General features: G+C 44.0%; 2 protein-coding genes across 8 annotated transcripts in view; one reads left to right on the forward strand and one right to left on the reverse strand.

Moving 5' to 3' along the window:
- Positions 1-17,070, reverse strand: part of wnt10b (wingless-type MMTV integration site family, member 10b) — a 25,424-nt gene continuing 8,354 nt past the window's right edge. For 3 of the 7 annotated variants that reach the window (XM_025901744.1, XM_005478066.3, XM_005478065.4), the window contains 5 exons: positions 16,658-16,715; positions 14,339-14,441; positions 2,248-2,510; positions 1,629-2,080; positions 1-1,524 (listed from right to left, as the gene is read on the reverse strand). In XM_025901744.1, the coding sequence (XP_025757529.1) occupies positions 1,024-1,524; positions 1,629-2,080; positions 2,248-2,510; positions 14,339-14,412 (1,290 nt within the window). In that variant the 5' untranslated portion in view covers positions 14,413-14,441; positions 16,658-16,715 and the 3' untranslated portion in view covers positions 1-1,023. Of the gene's footprint in view, positions 1,525-1,628; positions 2,081-2,247; positions 2,511-3,144; positions 3,362-5,422; positions 5,555-14,338; positions 14,442-16,657; positions 16,716-17,070 lie in introns of those variants that run through there. The other 4 variants (XM_005478064.4, XM_025901746.1, XM_025901745.1 and 1 more) reach the window with 4 other exon arrangements.
- Positions 5,947-11,480, forward strand: wnt1 (wingless-type MMTV integration site family, member 1). The gene is made up of 5 exons (XM_003448173.5): positions 5,947-6,086; positions 6,362-6,467; positions 8,460-8,713; positions 8,912-9,177; positions 9,286-11,480. Exons 2-5 carry the CDS (start codon positions 6,367-6,369, stop codon positions 9,775-9,777), a joined length of 1,113 nt encoding a protein of 370 aa, XP_003448221.1. The 5' UTR covers positions 5,947-6,086; positions 6,362-6,366; the 3' UTR covers positions 9,778-11,480.

Genomic DNA, 17,070 nt, shown 5'->3' on the forward strand with positions numbered 1-17,070 from the left:
TCAAGAGCCCAGTCACAATTTCATAGGAAAGTAACACAAATCACAGTACAGTTATACACAAGAGAGAGCATTTTTGCTGCCACAGTAATGATACAGAGTCATAAAAAACATGACCACTAGCACCAATTCTCATGAAGTGATTACTATTGTTACCATTATATAAATATATAAATCTGAATCATTAGTCGTACAATCTAGAGATTTGAGGGATCCGATTTGCTTCCAAATCGGATGTTGCTTCCAGTTTCCCATCTTGAGTTTTACAAGTGTACAAGCTTGGACGAGCATCTGAAAGTCCTGCATGTGAGAAAGCACTGTGTCAAATTCATTCACCCTTCCAAAAAAAAAAAAATCGTCTGTCTTTTCTTCTTTGATCAGTAAAGAGAGATTGTGAGACAAGTTCCCAAATTAGTACTTTTCCGAGTCACACATGAGTATTGTTTTGGTGCAAATGGAGAAAGAAAATTAGACTGTTCTCTCTGCACACTGCTTCACCATGCTGAACCACATGGCCACCATCAATCTGTCATTCACTGAAATGAAAAAAGACAGGCTCTAGTACAATATTAATATTAATAATAATACATTTACAATTATAGACATACACATTCAAATAAACTGTTACTGTACAATAAGATGAGTCAGCTTGTAGACACTGAAGCTCCTCTGCTGTTGCGTTTTCTTTCTTTTTTTGTCTTTGTGGGACTCAAACGATGAAGTATGGGCCATTTTCATGGCTGAAAGGCCAGCGTCTAAACAGACCATGGGAAGACAAATGACATGAGTCACCTCTTCAATCTCTGACTTGGCATTTTGAGAATAACAGCGTCTACAAAAAGAAAATAGATCCCAGATGATGGACTTAAAAAAAGAGGGGGGGGGCGTAAACAGAATCTCTGGGAGAGTTGCACAAGGAGCAAAAACAAAAGCTCGAACAACAGGAGTGGGCGAAGGGACAGGCTCGCCATCTTGAGTCCTGGATGAGTAAAAGCCGCTCGAACTAAGGGGGGAACAGACTGACGTCTACTTGCACACATTGACCCACTCTGTGTGACGACACTCCTCGCACAGCACGTAACAACACCAGTGAAATCTGCAATTACAGCGCTCGCTGCGCGTCTGTTTCAGGATGTTGTGTCCACGGCCGCAGCACAGCGAGCTGCAGCTGTCTGTGCTGTAGCTAGTTTTGTTGCAGATCCGTCCGTGTGTTCCCGGAGAGTCTATGGACGCGTCGTGCTCACAAAAGTCAGGAGACTTCTCAAAGTACACCAGCTCTCTGGACATGATTCGACGACGTCCTCCGCCGAGACCCCCTTGGGTTCCACTGGCGCCGTTTTCTGTCCGAGGGTTGAAGACCCCATTATTCTTGTTCTGAGAGTTGACAAAAATGGCTGTCAGGAACTTTTCTTTGAGTATGGAGCCCACGAGCCGGAACTCTGGAGACACATGCCAGCAGGTCTTAAACTGACAGCTCCCTGATGTGCCGTGACATTTGCATTTCCTTGTCATGTTGTCAGTCACTATCTGTGTAAAGAATAACACTGTAAGCAAACTCCAACAACAACCAAAATCATAATGAGTGAGTGCTGAAGCTCGGAGGGACAACAGCTGAAAAGCACAATATTCACCTGTCGTCCCACACGGTTGTTATGTATCCTCATGCGGGCGTGGATATCTCTTGGAGACCCCCGGGAGTCGAGCCAGTCCCTGGAAAAGCGATCCCCGAAACGGATGTCATGACTGCACCCCCCCCACTCCCAGGTGTCTTGCATAGAGCTTAGCTCATCCGGTAAGGGCTTGAGAAGGGCTGAGGGGTGGGCTGAGTGCAGGTTAGGTGGCAGGCTGCCATGATGACCATTCAGCTCTGAGGGTAATGACCGTGTTAAGTCGATGCCTGCCCCACCCTTCTGAAGCGTCTGCAGCTGCAGCTGTGTGAGTTTCAGCCGGATCTTGTCATCGTCCTGGCGACGCTTGGCCTCGCAGCCACACCCCCGCAACTTGCCCATGCTGCAAGCCGAGGCCACAGAGTGAGCCACGCCCGCCGCCAGCAGGGCCAGAGAGAAGGCACTCTCCCGAAAACCTAGGAGCAAGAGGAACACACTCAGAGAGGTTGAAACCATAAAGACTGCAGCTCTACAAATGTCATTTACCTGCGTACAGCGCAATCTGTATTCTCATACCTGCACTTTTCTACCATAAACCCCAGGATCACATACTGACTATCATTAGCCTGCCTCAGACTCTCACCCCTGTTGAGGATGGAGTTGTGGTGCGGCAGCTTGCCAAAGCCCTCCAGCGAGGAGCAGTTCCAGCGCTGGTCCCGGAGTTGGTGCTGGCATTCATGGATGGCCACTTGGATCCCCTGCAGAGCAGATGCTGTCACATCAGGGTTCCTCACACACATCCGCATCTGACGTTTACTGAGGCCTGCCAGCCTGAGGCACACAGAGTTAGGGGTTAGCACTGGATCTCCTGCCACCTTCAGGCTGAGGATATCATTACACAGCACCCTGCAGGGAGAGTGGAAGAAAGAGTGGGGGAGTGAGATGGTGGTGGTGGGGGGTGTCATCGGAGATGGTCAACAGTTCATTAGTCAAGCCCAGAGGAGTATGAGGCAATGGGAGGGGGTTCAGTACACTTAAGAAAAATACAAACCAATAAATAATTAAGAGAGATATGATATAATTTATTCTTTATGGGAAATACACCTACCAATAAAATGCATCCAAAAGTATTTGCTGCACTGTTTGTGCTCCAGTGTCAGTTGGTTAAAGGAGGGAAAATATAATTCTAAACAGATTATCCAGCTGAGAAGTATCAAAAACAGATTTAATGGCCAAATGCATCTTATAAAGAAATAACGAGATTGAAAGTGAAATCATTTTGGAATTATTTTGACTCGTTTAAAGCTAAACCACTCAATTAACACTGATTGCACTTTTTTTTATTTAACTTTACACGAAACCAGACTTCGAAATACAATGACTAATAATTCGTTTTTTATGTTTTTCTTTGTTTTGTTTTGTTTTAAAATAGCTAAATTATTCATTTAAATAGTAACCTATGCAAAGGACTTCCCGCAACTCTGCCGAATCGCGTGCAGCCACAGTCTGCAACTCTCCTGGCGCTTTCAAGTGCACTTACGTGATTGCAGGTGACATAAGTGCTGCTGCCAAAATCAGGAATTGGTCCCAACGGAGTTTGTTTGATAGCTCCATTTTGTTGAGCGTCTTTCGCGACGTGACATTAAAACACTGGTAGTGATGGTCCGCGTCGAATAAGAAAATCGAAAGGACGATGTCTGCAGTATTATCGATGCACCGCCAAACGACCGAGGAGTGAAGACGGAGAACAGAGGAGGTCGGAGGAGAGAATAAAGTGGAGGAGGAGGGGGGAGAGGGGGGAGAAAGAGGGGAGGGGAGTAGATGCCTCTACAGGCGGCTGTTTGCAAAATATTGGCTAGGATGAGAACTGGATCACCAGTTGATACTTTAATTATTCGATAACGGGATCATTCACCCAAGCGTAAAATGACGTCTCCAACATTTTACGCACAAGCACTTTACAAGCATTGCGGGACAGCGATTTCGAATTAAGCAGGTATTTAGAAATACTGGATCCAATGATCATATTTATAAGGATAAAAAAAATTACATATTTATATATGCATGTACTTGTTCCTACTCTCTGTTGGTGTGATGGGAGGAATAAGGTAATTTGGTCCTACATTTTGGGGGAGAACAAAGAAATCCTCGATGAGATGAAATATGGAAACTCAAGGAAGATTTTGTTCATAAAGCGGTGAGTTATTTTAAATAATGAAGGGGGAGGGGAGAGCTGCTGGTTCCACTGTACGACAGGGAGGCAGCAGCAGGCAGGCGGCTCCGCTAACAGACCCTACAACAATACTGTTTTTAAGTCTTGTGCTCCCCCTTCCTCCCACCTCCATCAGAGCGGCTGTGCCTCATTGTTGTGCTTGAAACAACTTCACTTTGTCAATCTAAAGTCTTTATTTCAAAGCAACGAAAGAAAAAAAAAACCCGCACAAATGCACAAATGGCTAGAGTAACAGACTGTTATTTACAATGTTTTGCAATTACGACCTCTGACAAAACTCTAATGACAAATAATTTTTAGGGATTCAAAAGAACTGACAGACTAAAACACCTTATTGGAGACAACATATCTATTAAAATTCTTTTCTGTGGTCACTGTTGAGTAAGCTTATGTAGCAAGTTGCCCGGGCCTTCTGTGTGGACACGAATCAATCGGTATATCTATTCAGGTTATCCAAAATTAAACATAACATTGCTGCTGGGTGCGAAAGGTGCTTGTGTGCTACTTTCATAAAATTAAGTTAAAACCCCCCTCGAACACGGTTCGCTTAGTGACACCAATTCATCTAATCTCCTTCCATTCCCTAAGCTCCAGCAATGAAAAGTGCATTAGCATTCTGCCTTGGTGTGTATATCTAAGTGGCTTAAAAAGTGATTTGAAGTTGATTTGTATATAAAAGGCCCCCTTTATCCGGATTGAAGCTCTAATCTGCTCGGTGTCGCATGACTGCTCCAGGAAACCCGTTTGAGCAAATTCATATAAGGCTCGGGTAAAAACGTAGGGTGGCTGTCATTAAAGCTTTTTTTTTCTCTCTTTTTTTTAAAGCCTACTTCCTTTTACTGTCATCTGAGGGAGAGACAGAGAGGTGCAGAGGAAGGGGGAGAGATTACTCAACCTACAACCTCTGCAATGACTAATGTGGAATATGCAAATTAGCAGATAAATGTCACAAAATGAACCAATATGGAGAAGTTTGGGGACATTTAAGCTTGCTCCTAGTCTGGGGTTTGATGGAGATGCCGCAAAGTGGCTCAAGCTGTGATTACACTGGGCTACATTGCGTCGAGGGAGGTCTGCAAGCCAGATGTTTGGACTGGTTTTTATCCTTAGTCGTCCCCCTCTTTTCCTGGTTCATCATACATCAAACTTCTGATTGGAGGCCATATTTCATGTCTTCAGTGTTTGAAAAATATTTAAGTAGCCCAGCAGGCAGTGTGAGTTATAGGACAATTGCGAGCTTATTATTACTTCTGCATGCATTCACGTTTCGCTGTGCGTGTGCGCGTGCGCGCTTAGATGATAAAGACGGCTGATAACACGCTTTATTGCGAAGAAAGTAACTTTAAGGGATAACATTCACTTTTAAAAATACATATATATTATTTACATGTAATAATGAATAAACTCGATATGTAGGGGTTTAAATGTGAAAAAAAGAACATGTGCAGAAATGGCCTTAGTCACTGCACATTTTGAGTGCGCATTTGGAGAGAGGAGGAGATGCGGTTAGGGAGTAGGCTAATCCAACCACCGGGTAAAAAGGGCAGTTTCAGATGGCTCATATTGCGCTGTAACTATACTGTACCGTGACACCAGCTTTGAGCAGCGGCGAAGCACCAAAGCGGGCGCACCCACAGCATCTGTACCAACTCATCACTGCTCCAGGGCTCCGGGGAAACTTCTCTCAGCAAGACTGGATGCGGAGGCTAGCTGCGCGGTCACTGAAAGGGGAAGAAAATACTTTCAGCCGTACACGTTTACAGGGAATCGATTCTGTGATGACCGTGAGATTCCACAATATGCGTAACACCGTGGACTGCCCTGCTTTTCTCCCTCTCTCTCTCTCTTCCTTTCTTTTTGCTGCTCAGTTGTTTCCTTATTCATTGTGCGCCCTATGAAGAGCATTAACTATCCCTCCCTCCAATCCTATTGAAAAGGCTCCGAAAAAAAACAGAGGGAGATGAGAGCAGCAAATCCCTTTTTTATTCCCCTCGTAGCGCTCAATAAGAGAAGAATGTGTTGCCTATCAGTCACCGAGGGGATCAAGTCTTCGGAACTGTCCCACGCGTTCAATGCGCCGTGCAAAGCATCACTGAGAGAGACAGAGTGAAGAGGACTGCAGCAGCAGCAGCAGTAGCATCCTGCCCGGACACCTCACAGCAACCTGTCTCCACTCAAGAGCCATTTAAGTTAATTAAGGCTTGCCGGCGTCTCTCACCTTTCAAGTCCTCTCCTCGGATTGTGGCGTGGTGAGTATATCCACCTTGGTGCCTGCTCATTTTGACCAGAACTGAAGTTGATCATTAAGATAAAAGTGGCACAGAAGTGACACAGTATGTTTGCAACAAAAGTTCTCTTGTTTTCATACTGATTGAGTCTGTTTTTTTTCATGACTTTATCATATATATATATATATATATATATATATATATATATGTGTGTGTGTGTGTGTGTGTGTGTGTGTGTGTGTGTGTGTGTAAACTTTTAAAATAATGACATTCTCCTCCTCATTTTTGAACTGAAGTCACGATGAGGAGTCTGGCGCTGCTGTTAGGGGTGAAAGCCGCTTGCATCCTCTTGGTGTCTTCGCTCTCCGGCACAGGGGCAGTCAACAACAGCGGCCGGTGGTGGTGAGTTGAGCAGATACTGATGATGCACTAATCGCGTTATGCTACAGGAAAACCTCATCCGCAAAGTTAAGTGCCAGCTTATAGGAGCCCTCTGGGGAAAAGGGCGTTTTATTGAGTTGCCACATTTCGTGCAGCTTGATAGAAATAATGTGTTAGTTTTGGAGCCGCTCGCAGCTCCTGTTTGAAAAAAAGAAAAAGGAAAAAATTGCAACCATATAGGATTGATGCTTAATGCTTTCAGGTTGCTCTACGTGAGCTCAACAGCCAAAAAAATTTAGGGTGTTTTTTTTTCTTTCTTTAATTTATTGTGCCTCCAGTGAAATTAACCACGGCACACAGTTTAACAATAAAATAATTACATAATAATTACAGTTTAGCATTTTTATTTGCGGTTGATTTAATTCCCTCTCTCTCGCTTTCTCTCTGGCTCCTTTTTTGGACACTGCGGTTTGAACACGAGACAAGATTTTTCAGTCCAGTGTGGAATAAATTGAATATGGATTTAGTTCACAGTTAAAGGAGTCCTATAGCCTATATAGAGGGGTTCTTTTTGTTTGTTGTTTTGTTTGTTTGTTGTTTGTTGTTTTCCGGGGACACGTTGATCTAATACTGGATATAGTTAAGCGATCATAAACTTTGTGGCAACAGAATTTTGATTTTTTTAAAACCAAAATAAAACCGGATCTGTATAGCTTGGCACATTTTCTTGTTTTTAACAACAATAAAAAAATGTGGGTTGGGGTTTGTTGAGATAACGATTCACAACAAAAGGTTTTTGCGGTTTTATTAGATGGACAAGGTTTCCGCACAATGGCAGTGCGCTTTCGAACATTTGAAATCTCAGCTGGCATCCGAAAGACGCCTAGAAAGCACACATACACACACACATCGCTGACTTTGGGAATTAAGCAAATATTCAGAAGATGAGATTATTATTAAAGTTCCCAGGCCTCTCACCGCACCACTGTCTGGGTCAACCCTCTAACAGGCCCAGGCTCGCCCGCTTTTCCGGATGATAATGCTGAACAGCAAAACGCCGCCAATACACGACACATGAATGAAAAATGTTGACACATAAACCACAGAAAATACCAAATAAAGTGGAAAATTACACAGCCTGTGTGCTGAAACGCTAAAAATGTTCTGAAACCAGCAAAATGGGTGCATTTAAACCCTGTTCAGTGATCCAAGATTTGGATAAAGCTGAAGACGCACAGGTGCCACGTTTGGGCACAAATATGGACAGGATACACATACATACATATATGTACATATATACTGTAAGTAAGGTGGCAGGCAGACAGCTTTCATCTGTTATGCTATAATAATAAATAATTAAAGTTATTTTTTATATGCTGTGAATGACATTAAGCATAGCAGCATATTTTTTTTTATAGCTTTTCAAATATTTGCCTCAGATGGGTGTTTAAAGGCCTACTTCTTAATGACATTTTTAGCTGAAGTTGCACTTTAAATCACATTTGGTGGAACCTTGTATCTTTAATCTGATTTAACATATATGTAGGGAACCTTAACTGTCAAGCTAATAACATTAATTTGATACTACACAGATAAGAAATCATGAATGAGTGTCCTGAACTGTCTATTATTGTAATCCTTTAATATTATTATTATCATAACATAAGAGATCCTGAATATTTAGCAGACAAATGTGCTTACATATTCTAATCGTGAAACTGACAAGTAATCGCACCCGGTCCAAGTTTTTATAAAGACATAAAAATAGCTTCATGTTATCTGCCAAGAGTGAAATATACACTGTTACTCAGAGACAAACTGTCTTCTCATGATCTTGGAACTGAATGTGAGACTCTGTTTATTACTTTAGTACATAATAAAAACTGTAATTTCAAAGGAGCAACACTCATTGGATGCCAAAGCCATCAGTTAATGAGTTTAGAGGGTCACCTAAGGAGCTTCATGCATGAACTGCCAGCTCCTTAACTCTGAATTGTCCTTGTGTTGCGCCAGGGGTATTGTCAATGTGGCTTCCTCGTCCAACCTCCTCACCAATTCCAAGAACGTGCAGTTGGTCCTGGACCCAAGCCTGGCCCTTCTGAGCCGTCGCCAGCGCCGGCTGATTCGGCAGAATCCTGGCATCTTGCATGCCATCGCCGCTGGACTGCACACTGCCATAAAGGAGTGCAAGTGGCAGTTCCGCAACCGCCGCTGGAACTGCCCGACCACCCACAGTCCAGCAGTTTTTGGCAAAATTGTCAATCGTGGTGAGTCCCTCTTGTCTTTCCCACCAGGAAATATAGGACAATTTTGGACAGGATGTAATGGAATCTCTTGTACGCATTTGAATGGCTTTGTCTGTAAATGATTTTCAGTTTGGGACAAAAAAGAAAAAAAAAAGGCAAATATAAAGTCCAAAACGCTGGATATGGTTCTGATGGGAAGTTTTTATGTTGTTTCTTCAGGTTGCCGAGAGACAGCATTTGTATTTGCCATTACCAGCGCAGGAGTGACCCACGCTGTGGCTCGTTCCTGCTCAGAGGGGGCTATTGAGACGTGCACATGCGATTATCGCCGCCGAGGTCCTGGAGGACCAGACTGGCACTGGGGAGGCTGCAGTGACAATGTGGATTTTGGCCGGATGTTCAGCCGTGAGTTTGTGGACTCCAGTGAGCGGGGCAGAGATCTGCGCTATCTCACCAACCTGCACAATAATGAAGCCGGCAGGATGGTAAGACTTGCTTTACTCGTCTACTAAGACTGTTTGTCCGAATTCTACTTGAAATGAATGTATTCATGAGTGAGATTTCATGAGTAATCTTTGGTCTTCCTTTCCCAGACTGTGTCATCAGAGATGCGTCAGGAATGCAAGTGCCATGGCATGTCTGGCTCCTGCACAGTGCGCACCTGTTGGATGCGCCTGCCCAGCTTCCGCACAGTGGGAGACTTTCTTAAGGACCGGTTTGATGGCGCATCCAGAGTTGTTTATGCCAACAAGGGCAGCAACCGTGCCTCTCACCGAGCCGATCCCCGGCATCTAGAGCCTGAAAACCCAGCTCACAAACCCCCTTCGTCTATGGATCTTGTCTATTATGAGAAATCACCCAACTTCTGCTCCTACAATGGCAAAACTGGCACTCTGGGAACATCGGGGAGAACGTGCAACAGCTCTTCTCCGGGCCTGGATGGCTGTGAGCTGCTCTGCTGCGGACGTGGGTTTAAGTCCCGGACTGAAAGCGTGACTGAACGCTGCCACTGCACATTCCACTGGTGCTGTCATGTCAGTTGTCTGAACTGCACCAGTACAAGGACGTTACATCAGTGTCTATGATCAAACATGGGCACGTAGGCAAAGACTTAGGAATATACAAGGAGCAAAGAAGAACTTAGGTAGCTGGTTGAGAAGCCACTAGCACTCATGTGCTTTAAGTTGTTAGGCTGAAGCTGGAAAAGCTTCAAGGCGGGTAAACTAATACAGGGAAATCCTGGCACAAAAATTCAATCAGTATTTTTAAACTTAGGAGAAAGGGAAAAGCACAAGTATGTGAACAGGGTATAGAGGGAGTGTATGTCTTACTCTTTAATGCTTAACCTTAAGTAAATTAACACTACAATGATACTTGTAGAATGGGAACTGTCCCTCGAGTGTTTACATGCTAGAAAAATAGGAGTAAATGGACAAAAGGATGTGGTGGAGAATTGATCATTGTAACCAGGTACCACTAGGGCCTTGTTTCTCCCCAACAAAGGGCAGAAACTGGACACAATGTTTCACAGATGTTTCTGTGGCCACAGAGCCACAAACATATGCTCTCATAAACTGGCGAGGACCTCTAACAAGAGGAAGCTTATTTAAAAAAAAAAAAAAAAAATCTGTGTTTTGTTTTCTCTTGCTGAAGTTTGGCGTCCCTCCCATGAAACTGGTTGAAGTTTATCTCCCTGGATGGGATATCTGTTCCATGCTTGTGTACTTAGGAATTGTATGCAACCCAACCACTTCTAGTTTCCCTGCCACATTTGCCCATTTTGTTTAGGTTTCTCCAGATCTGAATTCACCTCAGCCACATGTACCACTCCGGCTTGCAACAGGATGGTCCTTATTTTACATGACTAGGAGCAGGGAGCACAGAAACTGACTGAATGAATCTTACTAAGGCAATGTAATTTGAATGTATTATCAATACACTGAATATCACGGCGTGATTTAAGCAAATCTGGGGGATCAATACGGAAAATAACATAAAACACTAATAAAACAATGAATAAAAATGTGACCAATATACAAATTTCCCACAAATGCATGCATAAAGGATTAAAATATTGCAGGTTAAAGTAGGCAAATGGTGCGTTGTGTTTTCCAAGTTAGGTTGAATGAAAATATTTTAAAGAATACAGACTAAAAAACAAACAAACTGTGTATCAGCTAAGAGGACCAAAATCTGTAAATATTAAAATATCTGATTATATTTATAAAGATGTTACTTGTATGTTTTCTAAATGATTTATGTGCCTGTCAGTGGCTGAAAAATATGCTATCATTAGAGTCAGGTCAGGGGATGTTTTTATCTTTTGGCTCTTTCTATGTAGGTGTAATGTAGCGGATTAAAAAACAACTCTTGATAGAAAAAGACTGTTATCACTTCTTTGCTTATTTTCTGTAAAAAAAAAAAACACTCATGTTTGGTCATGCACTGAATATTTCCTTTTTTTTTACTAGTGTAAATATAAAATATTTATTTCTGAGGATTTTTATACTGTTCTAGAGAGTACGAGAATACTTTTTTTTTTTTAGATTTTAATCAAAAGACTTAGGTTCCAGTTGGTTTTGTACTGTACGATAGAACAATAAAGTCTATATTTTCAATTAAGCTGCCCTTGTGAATGTGTCAACATTACAACCATTATTTGTGTTGTGTTTGCTGTATTTGAGAGAGTTTTGACTACGGACCGAGCCAACATATAAGCCTGTCCCTGGGTGTCCTTTGCTTAATCCTATTACCACCACCAAAGCAGCCTCTTTCTCCAGCTCCACAAAACATCCCTGCATCTGTGCTACCAACCACAGAGACAGACTGTTTATCTGTCCACATACCTTATTTTATACAGTATAGGAGTTGCTTCATTTGCTTAAGGCCTGAAAGAAATATGAAAAACTTCAACACCTGGCAATGTAGCTAACCACAGGAGTTTGGAAAGCGTCACACTTCTCAGTTCACCACAGAGAAGGAGCAATCAGGGTCATCCAGAAAGGGCAGAGTGGAGGAAAAGCAGTAACATGCAGGGATGAGAGTGCTTCTGAATTAGCATCGTATTACAGTGTAGATTTAACAGGGGTTCGTGGGCTTGTGGCATAAAATTAGAGAAAACATTATAAAAATAAGAAGAGAACGGCTACAATATTAGATAAAGTCGACGGTTTACTTATCTGGAAGAACGGATCAGAGTGAACTGAACTAAAATACTGCAAATTCAGAAGTGAGGAAATGTCTATAAATACAAAAAACTAAACTGATTAGAAAAAAATGTTGTTGACCTATACATAACTAAAGCTCTGTCTTCTATCACCCCTTTCTATAACCCCTGGAAAACAGGGGGTAACACACCAGAACATGATATGGCTTACTGTGTAATAACTGACAAACTGAGAGAAAAGTCAGGAGCTGACGGAGTGAAAACACACACAAAACGAGGCAAATCTGGCTGGAAAGAGAAATAATCAGCAATCATGGGCAGACAGAAACAATAGAAAGCAAAAGTGGTTGATTTTTTTTTTTTTTTTTTCAGAGTTCAAACCCCAGGCATGAGAGTGAGGTGGGAGAGTTGGTGGAGAGTGAAGTGGAGGGGGCGCTGCCTGTGGGAGTGCTAAGGAGTCAGTGATAATTAGCTCAATTAGTGACAAAGGCAGTGTAATAAATACCGACTTAGTGTCTGGGTCCCTGCTGGCCTCTCCCTGCGCAGCCTGCGATGTGGCTCTAGCCTGACGGACAATTCATTAAACTGACAAAATACCCCACCGTCCAGGCGTGACGCAGCGAGTTAGCCCCCTACGGGCCCAGCTCATTGTTCTAATTGTCTGGCCTGGAGTCACTTTGTGGCCGCCTCCTCTTTCACCCACCCCGCCTTCACACTCTGCCTTCAGAAAACCCATGGAGTTAATGCCACTACCTTACTCTGCAAGTAGGTGATCGGCAGGTTGGAAAAAAAACAGTAAGAGTTCCTTGGGGTGGGGCTGCTGGGAGGGGGGGGTGGTGGGTAGGCAGTGGGATTAGCGAATGGAGGTTGCCTGGGAGTGCTGGGAGCAGCACTGATCGGAATGTAGGAGAGATGAGTCCAGAAGCTCGGATGTGGGACAAAGCGAGAGTTAATAAGGAAAGATTGAAGGGGCTGGCGACAATGGGCTGCCACCCGAGTCGAGATGAAATTGCTTCCGAGGATTATTGGGAGAGGGTGTGAGCGTTGTAGGGTTTTTGTGTGAGTATGAGTTTAGTTGGGTATTTGTGTGTTTGTGCTTCAGTGTGTGTGGAGGGGTAGGGGGAGCGCTGGATTGATGGCTGCCCCTCTGGTTGGGGAGCAGGGGACCAAGGAAGGCTAACCGGCTGTTCCCACAGTCTGTTCTGCTGTAGCCACCTTTGACACACGGAGCTGTCAGGCGGCAAGCAGGCAGCTATGGTGAGAGGGGCACAAACAAAAACAACAGCTCCACTACACAAAAGTCACTCGCTTTATGGAAGGCCAGTGGAGAAGCGCAGACTTGGAGGAGGGAAGGAGGACAGGAATGTGTGACAGGGAGGATTAAAAAAGAAAAAAAAGAAATAGAGATGGTACAAAATTGTACGGTTGAGTCCCATTTTGGTTTTGGTTGCTGCCAGCTACTGTTTTGCCAATATCTGGAGATAATAATAACGCGCTGACATCCAGTCACAGCCTGCTCATAAGTGAGATACGTGGTGCATCGAAATGTTAGTTCCTTTGCACTTTGTTCCCGTGGCTTGCTCATGGTTACTTTTCCCGTCGCTGTAAATTCGCTTTCTATTTTTATGAGCAAAAAAAGTATCTCTGGGTAGTATCACAACAGGCCACAGCAGGCTAAAGGGTGAAGGTTAATGGGGCAATTTTGCTAATTATGTAACTCGACAACGAGAATTAAAAAGCCACGCTGCCTGCAACTGACCTGACAGCCACGAGAAATGCTTTCACGTGCACAAATCCAGCAGGCAGGTCACATGCAAGAAACATGGCATACTGAAGGCACAGCAGACTCATATTAAAATTCCTGCTACAGCTAGGAAAAATGTTTGGCCTGTTGGGTGGAGTTGGCTTCTAATTCGAAGGCAGCATGATAAATAATTTATAATTGGGGTTGGGCCACGGCACTGAATGAAAGGCTGTTTACAGTGCTTGTGATTGACAGTGCGGTGTGGCATGAGTCTGGCACGCAGTAGTGATTTGATTTCTGTGCTCGCTCCATGTTTCATTGTAATCCTAGCATTCAATTATGGGTCAATTTTAAATTAATTTGGGGCATTGTTATTATAGGAACACCCATATCAAGCTTGTGTAATAATCAGAAGAATTGAGTTTGGTGCCATTAGGTTACCACAGGGGTATTATGTAACAAGATGTGCATTTACAGCTTCGTCACTCGGATATTAAATAAAGAACTCAAAGTTGCAGAAAACTACCAAGTGGATTAATAGCGGTGAGTGTAGTGGGTCAGATTCACTCAGATTCAATTCAGGATTCTAGGAAGTGATAAAAAGGAAGAGCATGCGTGTGCGCATGTGTTAAGTTTGTGCACACAGTCGAGCCAGTGTGTGCGCGTGTGTGGGTGTGTGGATGGCAGCTGGGAGGCAGACACGGTCCAGGAGAAGAATCATCCCCTAGCAACTGACCTTTTCGCCAGATGGCAGCTCCGGAGTAACAGCCACCCAGCATCACAATGGCCGTGGCCTCCTAACATCTCCATCACTTCATCATCTTCTGGCCTTCCACAACCTGTCACACAGGAGAGGAGGGAAGGTTAGATTCACCCCAGCAAATATACAAGCTCCGGCGTCCTGTTTATGCGTCTCCTCTCGCTTCAGTTCCAAAAAGTTCCAAAACATCGGTTTGAGCCTGCGTTCGCCTGTTCCCATGTTTCTGGGGTGTGCGGTGGGCCAGTGGAAGGCATGAGAAGAGGACTGATTTAAGAGAGACACAGCGAACGCTCACTGCTGTCCGCAAACCTTCAGACACTCTCAAACCACTGTTTTCCGTTGTTGGGTTTTGTGCACATAGTGAATCAGGGTGGGAATGTGGACAGACCACTCGACCATGGTGAGCAATCAGTATGATGTCTGTGGTCAGGCTCAGTGCCCCTATGGAGTGAGATGGAGAACTAGCCCTGCAGTTAAGGTGGGAGGGATGTAACTGTTCAGCATGTACATATATATATATATATATATATATATATATATATATGTACATATGTGTGTGTGTGTGTGTGTGTATGTGTGTATTGGGGTCTGTGTGTGTTTAATAGGCCAGCACTCTTCACACGTGTATAAAAATGTTTTCAATTGCGGCCTCCTGCATGTGAACACACACGAATGGATGTGCTTGGGGTGATAATATATTTTGAGCTATCAACACGCTCGCACGCATACGCACACTGCAGGGCCTCTGGATTGTCTTGGCTTGATGGCTTTTTCTCTGCTGGCCCATTTTTTTGTTGATATTAAATTCTTTGCTAAACCTCAAAACTCCTGAGACAAAAACCTCACCACCATGGAACATCACCTCTAACTAAACACCTAAAAGTGTCCCTAAGTTCATCTAAACCACTGACGGGCCAGCTTTAGGTACCATTTGAAATGCACAGGCAATGATTCGGTGAGAACGATTATGGAACAAGAAAAAGTAAAACTCTCTCGTTACACATCTGTGAATGGTTAACCTGGCAAAGCCAGATATGTGACAACAAACAGATAAAGTGCCATGTCAGACTGTGTCCCGCTGAAATTAAGCGTTTCAGATGGAAAACTGTGCGTCAGAGTGCGACTTTAAACCACGCCGTACTCCAGGGGAGACAATATGCTAGCAAACACTGTAAGAGCTCCCGTAAACAGAGCCGTAATGATAGGGAAAGACTTTGGGAAAGGACAACCAACAGTAGAATATGTTTACAGACATCTGACAATGTACGGGTACAGCGCAGCAACATTTCAGCTCTGAGATCCACATGAAACATGAGCACAAACTGTGGTGGAATCCATGTGACACAACATGAGCCTGTGCATAATTTCACCTGTCAGCATGGATGAAGCACACATTCAGTTAAATCAAACAGACAAGCCAGTGATAAACTTCACCGGGATGTGTCTGGCTACGCTGAACGTTAACACTTCTCCTCATCCAAACGTATCTTCGCGAAACTGTCCGCTGCTGGATTTCTTTTACTTGCCTGAGTACGAGATCAATGAAATCTGAGTGACCACAGCACGGATGGAGTAATTTACTGCTTTTCACTTCAACCAGTAAAGATGAGTCAGCTTGTTTTATTGTCTGCAGGCCATTGTCTGAGGCCCAGCATGCCCTCATTTGAATCAATAAACAACACTGAGACATTTTTGACGGCATGTGCTAATTATCTCCGTTCTAGTAATACTCTTGGGGACAGAAAGAAGAAGTGCCCTGCTTTTGGTTTTAATTCCGAGCTGTGTTTTACAGCGACAGCGGGCGAGCGCTCCAGCACTGACACAGCAGCAGAGGAATGTTTATTTGCTGCAGTTTAGGAGCTGGGTGGCTTGCAGGAACTATGACACATTCCTGTGTCACCGGCTATCCCGCTCACAGACACACTTCGACATTCACACATTGGCGCCCCATGTGTTCATTCACAGCTTCATACAGAGACATAGACACACACAGCTATTCCTTGCCATTGTGTTTTACCCACGTCAACAAAACGTGGCACCTCTGGATTCTGAAAGCGTGCCCAATCTGCATGCTCATTCACTTACTACTTAGTATGACATGCCTTACTAGGCCTAACACTTCCCCTGTGTGTAACAGAATGCATGTGTGGCAGTCGTACAGTGACTTGAAGATGAATTATTCACAGCTTACTTCAGCGCTACAGGGGACCGCTGCCCACAAAGTGTGCTAGCGTGCACGTGTTTGTGTTCTGTGTATGTGTGCACTTTGGTGTTTGTGTGGCTGGCTGAGCGCACCTCTCCATCTTTCCCTCTGCAGTCCTATCCATTATCCCCAGCATCTGGCAGCCAAAGCCTGTAAAGAAGACATTTCTCTTGGCAAGTGTTTTTTAAAGGCAGTGACACAGGGGACAGCCAACCACAGGAGCCACACATCTTCCAATCTACATTCATACTGAGAACTGCTTGCATAAGAGAACCGCCCCAGTCTCCTTCTCTCGCTCTCACTCGAAACAAACGCGCACACACACACATTTTCTCATCGTGTCACACTTAAAACACACACAAGATACTACTCCCACCCGCTTCTGTCTCTGTGCAATATATTCACCCAACCTTTGAGGCCTAATCACTTCCAGAGCCACAGCTATCCTACAAAATGTGCCAGCAACCTTTCAATACTTTTTACACTCTGAAAAGGTCCTCGGGGG

The sequence above is a fragment of the Oreochromis niloticus genome, linkage group LG20 (assembly GCF_001858045.2).
Source record: "Oreochromis niloticus isolate F11D_XX linkage group LG20, O_niloticus_UMD_NMBU, whole genome shotgun sequence".
Taxonomy (NCBI): domain Eukaryota; kingdom Metazoa; phylum Chordata; class Actinopteri; order Cichliformes; family Cichlidae; genus Oreochromis; species Oreochromis niloticus.